This window comes from Oncorhynchus mykiss, chromosome 8, assembly GCF_057628025.1.
Source record: "Oncorhynchus mykiss isolate SJ-2025 chromosome 8, ASM5762802v1, whole genome shotgun sequence".
Classification (NCBI taxonomy): Eukaryota; Metazoa; Chordata; class Actinopteri; order Salmoniformes; family Salmonidae; genus Oncorhynchus; species Oncorhynchus mykiss.
The window spans coordinates 21482139-21498005 of NC_143029.1; the positions used below are offsets into that span (position 1 = coordinate 21482139).

The window sequence follows — 15867 nt, forward strand, 5'->3', positions numbered from 1 at the left end:
CAGGAGCTGATCGTGGACTTCAGGAAACAGCAGGGGGAGCACGCCCCTATCCACATCGACGGTACCGCAGTGGAGAAGGTGGAAAGCTTCAAGTTCCTCGGCGTACACATCACTGACTGTCCACCCACACAGACAGTGTAGTGAAGACACCTAAAACCCTCACAAACTTTTACAGATGCACAATTGAGAGCATCCTGTCAAGCTGTATCACCGCCTGGTACACGGCAACTGTACCACCCGCAATAGCAGGGCTCTCCAGAGGGTGGTGCGGTCAACCCAACGCATAACCTGGGGCAAACTACCTGCTCTCCAGGACACCTACAGCACCCGATGTCATCAAGGACATCAACCACCCAAGCCATGGCCTGTTCACCCCACTACCATCCAGAAGGTGAGGTCAGTACAGGTGCATCAAAGCTGGGACCGAGAGACTGAAAAACAGCTTCTGTCTCACGGCCATTAGACTGTATAGGCTGCTGCCCTATATACATAAACTTGGAATCACTGGCCACAATAATAATGGAACACTAGTCAGTTTAAGAATGTTTAAATAATGTTTACATACGGCATTAATCATCTCATATGTATATACAGTATTCTACTCTAATGTATTTTAGTCAATGCCACTCCAACATTGCTCAATCTAATATTTATGTATTTCTTAATTCCATTATTTTACTTTTAGATTTGTGTGTATTGTTGTGCACTGTTGGAGCTAGGAACACAAGCATTTCGCTACACCTGCGAAAACATCTGCTTGATATGTGTATGTGACCAATACAATTGATTTGATTTCATCATTCCATCCTTCCATTCCCTCAGCCCATCTCAGTTATTTTCCCTAGTGTCTTTTGTAATTTTTCAGTGGAAGAGGAGCTCATTCATTTAACATAGACAGGGAGTATAATTGATAAGATTATAACATCACATCTGATTCAGGTTGAAGTTAGGCCTGACTAGAGTTTTCAGTAGATGGTCATGATACGGAGGGCTGTGGGTTGTCACATGGCTGAAGAATGAATGGTGTTCAGTCAGACACTCACCCTACTTTACCACCATATTAACAGTGAGGGTTTAATGAACCACGGTTCAGTACAGCCAAGTTTGGCCCCGGTGTTTATGAAGTCTTCCATCAAGACATTGCATATTTACACAAACAGCAGCAGTACCTCTTCAGACATTGGAGAATTCAACAATGACTCGTGCCAAGATACCGTGTGTGAGACTGCTTTGGTTTCACTGTAATAGATGTAAATTCAAATTGTGCAACCTGTAACATCTGGTCTGAATACGTTGAGGTTGTCAGTTTAAGTTATTTTGGTGGTCTAGATTTGATCCCTTTTTACGGAGTTCACACGTTTTGTACAATACAGTACAATCACATTTTGATGTTCTTCGTGTATTATTTTTTTTACCTCATCAGTATCCTTAACTTTCCATTTTGTGGAATTGAACCCTGGGTGCAGTGCAGCAGACTGTCATGAAATCCTTTTGATTCTTTGGCTTCACTGAAGTCCTTGACTGAGGGCCAGAATAGCTCTCTAAGGTCTCTTAGAGTGGAAAGCACCCCAGCTACATAGAGCACTGTCCTCAGGAGAGTTCAACCCCTCCTCACAACAGTTCTTATTTCCACTGAGGTGTGCCAAGTCATTCGGTTCATAGTCAGGGGAAAAACACTTAATTCCAGCAATGAAAAATGCCTTCCCATTTAAACAACTGCCACCTGTCAAAATGTTAAGTCATTAACACACCATTGATAATGCGAACAGAAATATGATGAATTTGGGTTTCACAGTCCACAGGTTTGGACTAAATACATCAGATTTAATTATAAGGTTGTCTGCTGGCCTGCTGTTAAATTAAATTGCCTGCCTGTCACACGTTCTCTACTATTGAAGAATATAAGTTACAGAATCTCTCCGGACCAGATTAGTTTACTCATGATAAAACTGTAATTGAAATACAGAGTCATGCTACGCAGAAGCCTTTGTATGGGAAAATCTAAGAGATAAAGCTTTACAATTCAACATAAAAAATACATGTTTACAAATGTTCTGTTGTTTGTCCCAAAACAAATAGTCTGCAGGAAACAAATAACCCATGGTAAAATGAGGGCAAAAAAGTCTTCACTACTGATATTTCATTGTTATTCGGTATAATTACCATGCGTGGTCATTGAGCCTCTCTCCCCCCCATTAGGAACGGAAGTTTCTCATATTGTGGAAAGATAAAGTTTAGTCCAATGTAAAAAGCACCATTTTTATTTAAAAATGTTTTATGTGGTACACTCAAAGTAGAGGCAATAACATGAACATTTCCTCTCAGTAAAACCTCAAGGAATAAGCACATAATAATATGATTAACTTAAGTATTTGATGGCCACTCTACATGATCTATCATATAAAGCAAAGGGCTGGAAGTTAGAATGAGGTTATGAAAACCATCATTTCTCAGTATTAAAAGAATAGCAATTTATCCTGGATAGACAGGCTCCACATGCTTCTTTTCAGAGTAATGACAATCTACATGAGGAATGGGTAATAAGCCTGCCTATTCCAATGGAGAAAACCAAGCCTTGGGCCCTTCGAAGGGAAATGGGCTGAGTGCAGGTCTGTGTTTGGGCAAGACGGTGTTCCATACCAGGAAGGCATCTCATCACCTCTTCATATTGCTTAAATTTGTTGGTGGCAACTCATGCTTCCCAGCTTGACCTTGAGATGAAATAACACACGTAAATTGAACCCAGTGTGGGTAGTTTCTGAATTATAGATAACTTTTCCCAGTGTTGTTTAGCCTCAGCTCTGTGTGAGCTCTGTGGAAGTCTGTTCTCTGACAGACCCTCCTCTTTGTGTTCTATTTTAACTATGGGGATAGTGGACCACACTATTGTATCGATACAGTTGGTTAAATGTTTGTTGTTGTAACATTAGGTAGTTGACTCTAAAATGACACTTTTTGATCACTTCTCTGATGTACTGTACAGAGTCCTCTGTAAAGTCATGGGATAAGGATGTTGATACCTCAGTGGGTCCTCAGCTATAGCCCACATCTATATACATTTTATTATTTAAAAAATTGGTGGGACCCAATCATTCTGCTGGTGCCACCAACTGAAAGAGTTAGTGTATGTCTGCAGTGTTTACATTCAGTGTGTGATGCGAGGATATTCCTACTAGAGGTCGACCGATTATAATTTTTCAACGGCGATACAGATTTATTGGAGGACCAAAAAAAGCCGAAAAAATGTATATATTTTTATATATATATATTTATTTATTTATATTTATTTATTTGTAATAATGACAATTACAACAATACTGAATGAACACTTATTTTAACTTTAATATAATACATTAATAAAATCAATTTAGCTTCAAATAAATAATGAAACATTGTTCAATTTGGTTTAAATAATGCAAAAACAATGTGTTGGAGAAGAAAGTAAAAGTGCAATATGTGCCATGTAAGAAAACTAACGTTTAAATTCCTTGTTCAGAACATGACAACATATGGTGGTTCCTTTTAACATGAGTCTTCAATTTTCCCAGGTAAGAAGTTTTAGGTTGTAGTTATTATAGGAATTATAGGACTATTTCTCTCTATACCATTTGTATTTCATATACCTTTGACTATTGGATGTTCTTATAGGCACTTTAGAATTGCCAGTGTAACAGTATAGCTTCCGTTCCTCTCCTCGCCCCTACTTGGGCTCGAACCAGGAACACATCGACAACAGCCACCCTCGAAGCAGGGTTACCCATGTAGAGCAAGGGGAATAATTACTCCAAGTCTCAGAGCGAGTGACGTTTGAAACACTATTAGCGTGCACCCCGCTAACTAGTTAGCCATTTCACATCGGTTACACCAGCCTAATCTCGGGAGTTGATAGGCTTGAAGCACAGCGACGAACTGCTGGCAAACGCACGAAAACGCACGAGCCTGCTGGTGCCTACCATCGCTCAGTCAGACTGCTCTATCAAATCATAGACTTAGTTATAACATGATAACACACAGAAATACGAGCCTTAGGTCATTAATAAGGTAGAATCCGGAAACTATCATCTCGAAAACAAGACGTTTATTCTTTCTGTGAAATATGTAACGGTTCTGTTTTTTTATCTAATGGGTGGCATCCATAAGTCAAAATATTCCTGTCACATTGCACAACCTTCAGTGTAATGTCATAATTACGTAAAATTCTGGCAAATTAGGCGCCCAAACTGTTGCGTATACCCTGACTCTGCGTGCAATGAACGCAAGAGAAGTGACACAATTTCACCTGGTTAATATTGCCTGCTAACCTGGATTTATTTTAGCTGAATATACATGTACAAAATATTACAAACATTAGCAGCCAAGTAGATTGGTCACGAAAGTCAGAAAAGCAATAGATTAAATTGCTTACCTTTGATGATCTTCGGATGTTTGCACTCATGAGACTCCCAGTTACACAATAAATGTTCCTTTTGTTCCATAAAGATTATTTTTATATCCAAAATACCTCCATTTGTTTGGTGCGTTATGTTCAGAAATCCACAGGCTCGAGCAGTCACGACATCACAGACGAAAATTCCAAATAGTATCCGTAATGTCCACAGAAACATGTCAAACGTTTTTTATAATCAATCCTCAGGGTGTTTTTAAAATATATAATCGATAATATATCAACCGGGACTGTCGCATTTTCAATAGGAGAGGGAGAGACGATGGCTGCCCCACTCTGTTGCGCAAGCAAAACTCTGCGAACACCCAGCTATCCACTGACGCGATGTTATCTTTCATTTTTCCTGAAACTATGTCTAAAGACTGTTGACACCTTGAGGAAGCCATAGGAAAAGTAATCTGGTTGATATCCCTTTAAATGTAGGCAAGGCATCCAATGGAACAGAGAGCTTTCAGGAAAAACAGCACTTCCTGACTTGATTTTCCTCAGGTTTTCGCCTGCAATATCAGTTATGTTATACTCACAGACAATATTTTGACAGTTTTGGAAACTTTGGAGTGTTTTATATCCTAATCTGACAATTATATGCAAATTCTAGTTTCTGGGGCTGAGAAATAGGCAGTTTCAAATGGGTACGTTTTTTTGTTGCCAAAAACGAAAATCCTGCCTCCTACACTCAAGAAGTTAACTGACTTGCCTAGTTCAATAAAGACTAAATAAAGGTGTGAAAAAAAATATGGCCAAATCGGTGTCCAAAAATACAGATTTCCGATTGTTATGAAAACTTTAAATCGGCCCTAATTAATCGGCCATTCCGTTTAATCGGTCAATCTCTAATTCCTACCCTGTGTACCGCCTGCCAGCTGCTGCCTGGTGACTCAGCAGGTTGAATACTCCTAATCATGTAACCTTTGTCTCTCTCCTCCCCCTCTGTCTCTCTCTCCATTCCTCCGTATCTCTATCTCTCCATCTCTCTCCTTTGTTTGTTCTCTCTGCAGAATGCTGAGGTCTCTGTCTTTGAAGTGAACATCCGGTTTGTCGGAGGCCTGCTCTCTGCCTATTACCTTTCTGGCAAAGAGGTATGTACCTAACTGTGAAAACTCTGCTGGTGCTGCCCAGAACTACTGCTATAACTCAAGGATATCTGATACATGTCATAAGGAAAAGAGGACATCATTTATTCCATCTGCCACAGTTTGATAGACACCATGTTAGTGGAGACAATTACATTGAGATAGCTGCCAATAGTTGAACAACCATTGCCCCTAGAAAAGAGTGACGTGAGGCTTCAGAGAATTGTATTGCTGCAATGTTGGAACAGTGTTATTCCAAAGTTTCTGGAAGTTGTACCGTCAAAGAGAGGTGAAAGCTTTGCTGCCTGCCAATCTCTTGAGTGCAGGACAGTCCTTCAAGGAGATGTAAAGCTGTGAAATGTATCAGGGGTTTAGCCAATCTCGTCTGAGAGGAGATCTGCTAACTCTGGGATTTGTGTGGGACTGCAGTTCTCTCACATGGTCAGGAAACAATCTCTTAGGAACCAAACCCCTTTTCCCATTCAGCTGTTGTGACTCATATCAGATCTCTATTTGTCTTCATGCAGTCAGAGTTTTTTAAATTACTTTCTCTAATGTATGGTTGGAAAATAAGGTCAAGTCATAGATCCCACCAAATAGACTCCTCCAGTTGAATTCCAGCAGATATGAGGACTTTTCCAACCAGAAAATCTATGCTTTTTCACTCTTCATTTCAAAAGGTTTTTAGGGAACTACTGAACCTTGGTTCCAAGCTAAGTGGCTCTCATAAACAGAACAGCACCAAAGTGGGAGAAAGACACTTAGAAGTTCAATGAGCTCAGCAAAAGTATATGAAGAGGCCCAATCTAAAGAGAAGCATAAAAAGAAGCTGATCTTTGTATCCCCTCTTTTTGTATTCTGTGGATGCTCACTGTGGATGACTTATTATCAAATATTTATAGAATTACCAAGGCTGGAAACTCATGAGTTCTAAACGGAAATCATTTCTGTCTCTTACACATTTTTGTCTGCAAGAGGTTTTTAATAAAATGGAGAGCATACTGCAATTATTCCCCCCCCACACGCCGCAGAACTGCGTTTTAGGTTATGAAGCCATGCATCATTCTGAAGGATGCTGTTTATCAAATATTGCCAATTATTTCAGAGCAATTATCTAATTTAATATAATTTCCCTCCAATTAAGGTAAAATGGTATGAAATAGGTCCCTCTTGAGGGTTTATGCAAGTCATACTACTGGACAGTGAGGTTGACAGTAATTCTTTACCTTTTAACACCAGGCTTCTCCAAATAGCCCTCTGTTGACAGACACCAGAAGCAGACAGGGTTTTGAGTGTATTAGTTCCCTACAGGAATTCTCAAGTGTTCATTGTGCTTCCCATCATTTTGTTCTGACTGAGAGACATTGGGGGAATGTTTCATCAGCTTACAGCATGCACTGTAAAAAAGCTTGCATATTGGCTTGCTATTGAAATTCCCTGTACTAATGAATATACAAAGAACATGGCAATGTGTTATGTCCAGGACTTGCACACAAAGCTGCATTGTAATTCATTGTAATGAGACCTCGTATTTTCGCTTCCATTCATATTAATGTGATTTCTGAACTGTAAAATGTAGATGAGAGGAGCTTGAGGAGAGGCAAGTCACACCGTTAAGCACAAGCAGCAATGGCAGTAACAAGGAAGCGTGCTTCACAGAAGCAACTACAATGAACCACCTTTGCTGGTTCTTTTTTTTACAGTTTGGAGAGTGGGGAATACAGTGCCTTGCGAAAGTATTCGGCCCCCTTGAACTTTGCGACCTTTTGCCACATTTCAGGCTTCAAACATAAAGATATAAAACTGTATTTTTTTGTGAAGAATCAACAACAAGTGGGACACAATCATGAAGTGGAACGACATTTATTGGATATTTCAAACTTTTTTAACAAATCAAAAACTGAAAAATTACGCGTGCAAAATTATTCAGCCCCTTTACTTTCAGTGCAGCAAACTTTCTCCAGAAGTTCAGTGAGGATCTCTGAATGATCCAATGTTGACCTAAATGACTAATGATGATAAATACAATCCACCTGTGTGTAATCAAGTCTCCGTATAAATGCACCTGCACTGTGATAGTCTCAGAGGTCCGTCAAAAGCGCAGAGAGCATCATGAAGAACAAGGAACACACCAGGCAGGTCCGAGATACTGTTGTGAAGAAGTTTAAAGCCGGATTTGGATACAAAAAGATTTCCCAAGCTTTAAACGTCTCAAGGAGCACTGTGCAAGCGATAATATTGAAATGGAAGGAGTATCAGACCACTGCAAATCTACCAAGACCTGGCCGTCCCTCTAAACTTTCAGCTCATACAAGGAGAAGACTGATCAGAGATGCAGCCAAGAGGCCCATGATCACTCTGGATGAACTGCCGAGATCTACAGCTGAGGTGGGAGACTCTGTCCATAGGACAACAATCAGTCGTATATTGCACAAATCTGGCCTTTATGGAAGAGTGGCAAGAAGAAAGCCATTTCTTAAAGATATCCATAAAAAGTGTCGTTTAAAGTTTGCCACAAGCCACCTGGGAGACACACCAAACATGTGGAAGAAGGTGCTCTGGTCAGATGAAACCAAAATGTAACTTTTTGGCAACAATGCAAAATGTTATGTTTGGCGTAAAAGCAACACAGCTGAACACACCATCCCCACTGTCAAACATGGTGGTGGCAGCGTCATGGTTTGGGCCTGCTTTTCTTCAGCAGGGACAGGGAAGATGATTAAAATTGATGGGAAGATGGATGGAGCCAAATACAGGACCATTCTGGAAGAAAACCTGATGGAGTCTGCAAAAGACCTGAGACTGGGACAGAGATTTGTCTTCCAACAAGACAATGATCCAAAACATAAAGCAAAATCTACAATGGAATGGTTCAAAATTAAACATATCCAGGTGTAAGAATGGCCAAGTCAAAGTCCAGACCTGAATCCAATCGAGAATCTGTGGAAAGAACTGAAAACTGCTGTTCACAAATGCTCTCCATCCAACCTCACTGAGCTCGAGCTGTTTTGCAAGGAGGAATGGGAAAAAATGTCAGTCTCTCGATGTGCAAAACTGATAGAGACATACCCCAAGCGACTTACAGCTGTAATCGCAGCAAAAGGTGGCGCTACAAAGTATTAACTTAAGGGTGAATAATAAAGCTGAATAATTTTGCACGCCCAATTTTTCAGTTTTTGATTTGTTAAAAAAGTTTGAAATATCCAATAAATGTCGTTCCACTACATGATTGTGTCCCACTTGTTGTTGATTCTTCACAAAAAAATACAGTTTTATATCTTTATGTTTGAAGCCTGAAATGTGGCAAAAGGTCGCAAAGTTCAAGGGGGCCGAATACTTTCGCAAGGCACTGTATGTAATTCTGTACCTGGTGTATGTATTATGTTAAAGTCCTCTCTGTAAGAGCGACTATATTCTGAGACAGAAATCCACAGGACTAAAAGGGCTTACAGTAGGTAGATGTACCAGCTAGTTCATTGCATATTGTTTTCAGATGAGTGATTGCCAGGGGATGCTAGTACAGCATCATGCGGTAAGACTATAGGTTCTAGAGGTTTGTGGTTAAAAGTAACGTTTTTTTTTGTTCTTCTTGGATTGGCAAGCCTGTCCAACGCAGTTTTTCATCATAACAACGTGATAAGCATGTCGTAATGCTGCTTTCTAGTGCTCTGCAGCTTAACCTGGGCAGAACCTAGTCCTGATTTACACAGGGAATAGGGTGTTTGACTTACCACCATAGAAAATAATGTCCTGGTATGCAGAGCTTGGAAATAGTGTTATTGACAGACATAACAAGTGTACCAGGTGTGTTTATAGTATTCTCCTTTGTTGTATTCCAACACCTGTACAGTGAGGCTGTGCCACCTCCCAGCAGATTGGATCCATTTCCTTCTCTCTAAAACTGAGCGTACTGAGCTCTGCTCACCCTTTCATCCTCTATGAGAGGCGGACCCATTGATGTGAGACTTAGAACCTGAGTCCAGGGAGCTCCTCCGAGTCCTGCAGCAGAAAGGAGAGGGAGTCAGTTCTGTACGCCCAACCTGCTTTAAGCTGCTTTGAGCAAGACAATGGAGGCCGAGACACGTGCAGGAAGACGGGGGGCGGGTGGTAGCGGAGATGGGGCCTGGTAGGCAGCCTCTCAGATCTCTCCCTGGCTTCAGTGATGGCCCCTGCCCCTTTCGCTTGGGTGGAAGTCAAAGTGGGCCGGACCCTTTGATAAAGAATGAATCAGTGAAACTAAACAGATTCTTGGCAGTACAGCCACAGCCCTGCATACTGGTCAGGCTGTCGGTCAGCCAGCCCTGAGACGACGGATTGGAGAGCTGAACACTTGTTCACCATCATGACGAAGGGATGAGGAAGGAGCCATAAAGAGCCTCCCCTCCTGATGTGCTCATTGCGGCCGTTGTCCGCACCACATACCGCTTAATGTACTGCGAGATCAGTTATACCAGGACCTTCTGGGGAAAAAAGCTATTGATGCAGTGGAGTTGTTTACCATTCATAAGTAGTACTGAAGTGAAGGCCACCTGGCCCCCGGTCACCTCTGATTTAGACCATGGCTGTTTTTCTTCCTATGAGTAATGGATGGGGATTAATACAGGGCTGACTTAGACCTGCTGTTATTTACAGCTGTACAGTTTTCCATCACCTGACGTGTTGCTGAATGGGATAGGCTGATCTGTCAGAGCAAAGCACTTAACTCCTCAATGGATCAGATATTGATTTCCGGAGCCATAGGTAATTTTACATAACCGACCGAAGCTATTTGGGAATCAGAAATGAATGGACTGGATGGAGCCCAGAGTTTTAAAAATCCATTCAGAGATTAGGGACAGCACAAACACTCATACACGCTCATACCTGATTACTGTGACAATCTTACGCTGGGGATATTTTTATTATCTGGGATCTTACGTCAATCAGAGTCAGGAGAAGGTTATTGAGGTGTAATCCTCTTCTCTCCCTCCCTCTTACTAGTGAAGCTTACATATACCTCTATACACCATGGGTATTTAGGCTCTAATGGCTGAAGTAAGCACTGAGTACCCCACAATGTGAACATTTTACCATGTCAGTGGGAGGAAGAAATATAATGTAAGACTAGATATTTCAGAGATCTGGGGGAACCAAGTTAAATACCTCTGCGAAACCCGCCTACATTTTTGGGCCTGTCATTAATGGCGGGCGGTGCGTTTGGCTGTGCTCTGTCTGAGGCTTTAGAATGATCTTGTTTGGAGATGTGTTGTAGCGCCAGCAGTGCTATTTAAACAGTGTGGTTCTCAGTGGGGTGAGAGAGTGGAGGAGCTGCTGTTGAAATAGGCTCATGTCTGTCTGTCTGCCGGTCAATGATACGATCAGGGCCTGGTCTGCAGGGAGTCTGGCTGGGCTTGGCTGGAACACAGACAGCCTTGGCCGTGGAGTCTCTCCCAGACACATGGAAGCTGCTTGTTAGATCTCTCCCTCTCCATTATCGATGCAGTTTAGCCTGGATCTAATATGCTGCCTACCTTTACGATTAAGAAACCTGGAACCAGTTAACAAACCTGCCTCTTTTCTCGCCTTAGCCAAGGATTTAGCTCGTAAGCCGGGCTTCTGCAGTCTTTTTGATCTGTTCTCGGTTCAGTTACATTGTGTGACTAGCAGTAGTCCTGTTTTGACTCTCTGTAATGAGTCATTTTCTACAGCCAGTGGTGTATCCAGGGCCCAATGGCACAAGCTCCACAGGCACTGTGTAAAAAAAACACTCTGGTTGGTGGAGTTTGGAAAATTGTATTTCCCCATCAAACACACACGTCAAGGTTTGAGGAATGTCAATGTATTTATCTTCTCCTTTTCTCATGTTTTGTTATTAATTTATTACACCATTTAGGGTATGGTCCAGCTGAAGATAACAGCCTCCGGTTTGCTGTGTGTGGAGATGATTCATATAAATGGTGGGGTGGGGGGGATACGTCAAAGTGTATAGCCTAGTCTTCAGAGAGTGTTGCATTGTTAAAGGGATAAGCACACAGAAACGGACTCGGTTAGTCACTCCTACTCAGCCACTGAGTTTTAAAATGTACTCCGTCGCTGCTGCACCCTCTCATTCCAGACAGACAGGCTTTTATTTTTGACATAAGAGGGAAAATAAAATACATTGATTTCATTTCTTTCCAGCTCTTGGTTATACTCTTGTCTGTGTGTTCGAGCAGCTCGAACCCAAGGTCACCTTTGGAGTTTGCCTTTTCCCTCCGTCCAAACACAAGGTCTTAGGTTTTCCGCGGGTGACGAGGCCCGCTCCTATTTTTAGCCTCCTCCAACGGGCTGTAGGCGAACGCAAGCAAGCGTGGCCAGGAACACATATAGGGCTGGCATGAAACTGCACCGCACGCCTGTAGGCTCCACTCCACAGCCGCTCTCTTCTTAAGCCTGTTTCCTCTGTCATCAAGTAGCTAATCCTGTTTATGGTTGTGAAACAAGAAAACATGCATTTTTCACTGCACCTGCCACATCCTGTATTCTCTCTTGTCAGTGTTGGGGTTAGTCAAGCTGAAAACACATTCAGCCATTGTGATTTTGTTATACAACTGTGATCTTTACTTCATTTGCACACACTGTACACAGATGTTTCTATTGTGTTATTGACTGTACGTTTGTTTGTGTAACTCTGTGTTGTTTTTGTCTCACTGCTTTGCTTTGTCTTGGCCATCTTCGCAGTTGTAAATGAGAACTTGTTCTCAACTGGCCTACCTGGGGAAATAAAGGTGAAATCAAAAAAACGATTGAATCGAAACATAGTGTTGCCAACTCTTTGAGCACAGTCAGGGACTCTAGATGAGTACTCAAAGGCCATATTTTGGCTAGGACGTACAAAGTCATGAACATTTCAGTCGAGGCAATATCTTTTCTTCTGTAATGTTGTTAGGACTACAGCTCTCCCCACTGAAATGCTAATGCAGTCTGAATGCAATCTCTGTTTCTCAGAATGTCCTGAAAGTTTTAGTAACAGACAGGCAGTTTGTGCGTGTACATTTTTTTTTCTAGAGCCTATCTGACGAGATGAGAGAAAGCCCTCTTATTACGAGCGAACAAATCAGTGAATCATTTCACACTAGCAATTTTCAAGTGACTGACTATCACAAGATCACAAGGATTGTTTGCTCTGTCTACATTCCTGTATTTACAGGTAAATCACGACTCATTAGCAAACAGTGGGCTGAAGGCTCGTTACCACTGTTTATTGCTATTTTGGCTGGTATGATTATAAAGTGCATCTTCCCTGTTTACGGCAGGCAGAGGGTCGCGACATGGAGGATATTAATCATAGCCCAGGGTCCACAGCCGCTTGTATCTGTTACAGGACACCCGCTTTTACAGTAAACAATCTGTTTACTCTCATCCCTAATTAAGCCACAACGTTCATGAGAGAGCGCGCTAATAATGATCTGGTTAGTGATGGATGGGCCAGGGTTTTAGAGTGCCATCTTGGATAGGATATGTTTAGCCTTTTGGAGTTGGTGACTGACAACGTTTTGAACCGAAATAAAGTCGTAGCTTGGAGGGTAAGCACTGCACTGTCACTCAGTCCTCTCCTCTGGCTTCTTGCCTCAGAGAAGTGTGTCTGTTTGCCTTTGTTTTCCTCCACTTTCCTTTCTGTTCTGTTGTCCGGAGCTCCTCTTTACTCTGAAGTGAGAGTTGATTTCTAGCATTGTTAATAGATCTTCCCTCTGACCTGAAGGACTTTGTTACTGTAGAACACACTGCACACTACTCTTTGGAGAGACAACACAAGCCTACATGGGGAACATGTTGTGTGATATGCTTCTAATATGCCAAGATAGGAGCAGCTGTATATAAAATAGTATGATTAAACACTATTAAAAGACATGAGTAATGGATCATGTGTTCTTTGCGGTAATGAAGATTGCTTGTTTGAAACTTGTTTGCACTAATGAGAATAGCTCTGTTGCAGCTTGTCCTGTGGGGCGCAATGCCCCTTTCTACCCCTACGAACATGACAGTCAAACTTACATTTGCCATATGTGACTATGCATCTCAATGAACGTACATCCCCTGCTGGAATGCCTGGAGGTTCCTTGCAATCTGTTGGAACGGCACTCAAGGTGGCACTAATGAATATCTTCATTGGAACCAATGAAACTTTCCACTGGGAAGGTTTTTTACCGTGAGGCATCACACAACAGAACAACCACCATATGGATATGACATCATTTAGAACCCACCACACTATGAAGGTGGGTTTTGCGTTATGTTCTGTGCTTACCTGACAATAACTCCCGGAATGGTGTGTCCCATTTGTGTAGTAATCTCACACCTGGTAGATCTCGGCAGACTTAGTTGAACACTCAGGGATCATAAGTTGTGCTGTATCGGAGTGAGAGAGTAGAAGCACTACATTTGTCTACCGTTGATAACCATAACCATAACCCCCCATATGTTCCTGTCCATTGGAGTGTGAGCATACCTGGGGGTTGAATCAAGGTGCACTCATTACTCCTGCTCACATTTTACCTCCATGCTTAACATGACATTTTTATATGCTATGGGGTATGATGACCCTGCAAGAAATGGCTGCATCATTGCCATTTGAATAGGACAGTTTTGCCCTCGGTGTGTGGAGTCATTTGGCCTTGCTGCCTGCTGTGCTGGCAGTGACACTGCCTGGCCTTAAAACCGTTTTAACTTCCTGGCCTTTTCTCTCCGATACTCTATTCCTCCTGTCTGCCTACTCTGGCTCCCTCTTCTCTCCCTAGGAGATGTGCTGCCTGCCTGGTGCCCACCTGCGTGGTCTGCCAGTCAGGGAGATTGGATTGGAGATTGGATCTAGGCTGCGGTCGCAGCATTCATCTTTCCACTAGAAAGAGTTTTACACAAGCCTCATTAGATGAGGTCTTTTTAGTTTACTGTTGCTCTGGGTCCTGTGGTTCAACGCCCACCCCCTACACCTACGTGTCTCTCAAACTGATCTCTCTACACACACACACACACACACACACACACACACACACACACACACACACACACACGGAATGCCCGACTGCTGTCCTCCTGAATGTCAAAAAGAAAAACAATCTAAGTGAATCTTGCTGTCACCAAATTCCTTCAGCATGTCACCCTCCGTGTGCTCGCTGTAGCCAAACATTGCGCCCCAGCCTACGCCTCCTCGGGTGTATGAAATGGTACAATGACATCCCCCGTTTACACATTCTGTTATGCATTCAGAGCCATAGACTGTCCCTGGCCCCTGAGGCTTCCCTGTGTCTTACTGGGTTTTATGAAATATGCCATCAGGATAACAGTCAAGAGGCTGAGGCAGATAAGTGAGGGCCTCTCTAGAAGCCAGTCTCTCCCTCATGTTCTCTAAAGAGACTCATCCATCTAAGCACGTACCTTGCACCCCCCTTTAAGTACTGTCAGTTCTGTCCTGTCTGGACAGGGCACAGAGCTGAGGAGAATAGCAGAGCAGTGAGGCTGTGTCTGAACTGAGAAGTGATGGACTTAACCAGTAACCTTGTCCAGGACAGGGAATGTAGGAGCTCTGAGTTTCAACCAGAACTCGATAGCAGGTCCATGTGTTAACTTGGCCAGTCAGCTGTGGCAGTCTCTAATGAGGCGATTTGAAGAATCGTGGCTCCCTTCTGGAGAAAGTCGAAATAGAGAGGCTTAGAGTGTCAGAGCCTTTACTCAAATCCATAGACTAGTCAAACGTATTTTCTCATTGTTAGAAGTGAGAGGGGACCCAATGGAGTGGTTTTTCATCCAACATTTTCTAGACATGACTGTTATCTGCCTTTATAGCCCCGCTGTTTCACAAGCTCAATTCACCACAAGTCCCATAAACACTCTAAATCTGGATGAGTCCTGTATGCTGATGTGCTGTGTTCAAGCACATAGCGGTAAGTTGCCTTGCTGTGCATTTAATCACAGATAACTTTTATTGCCTGTAGTTCACTGAGCTCAGATCATATCCGGTTTCCACTGAACATTTTACAAAAACACATTTACTTGAAGAACTTTGCATCTGCGCTGGTCTTGAAGTAAATGTGTTTTTGAAAAATGTTCAGTCGAAACCGGATATGATCTGAGCTGAGAGACTACAGGTTGTCCTTGTGCTTAGAGTTGTATGGTTTGCTTAACTTTGCGATCATTGGTTTTTGTTTGGCATACATTATTATTTTTTTAATTGTACCCCTTTTTTCTCCCTAATTTCGTGGTATCCAATTGTTAGTAGTTACTATCTTGTCTCATCGCTACAACTCCCATACAGGCTCGGGAGAGACGAAGGTCGAAAGCCAAGCGTCCTCCGAAACACAACCCAACCAAGCCGCACTGCTTCTTAACACAGCG

General features: G+C 42.4%; 1 protein-coding gene across 1 annotated transcript in view; it reads left to right on the top strand.

Annotated features, from left to right (window-relative positions):
- The window catches only part of LOC110529582 (mannosyl-oligosaccharide 1,2-alpha-mannosidase IA), a 169122-nt gene that overhangs the window by 72433 nt on the left and 80822 nt on the right, over nt 1-15867 (top strand). The window contains exon 4 of the mRNA XM_021611921.3: nt 5443-5523. Within this exon, the coding sequence (XP_021467596.1) occupies nt 5443-5523 (81 nt within the window). The remainder of the gene's footprint in view (nt 1-5442; nt 5524-15867) is intronic.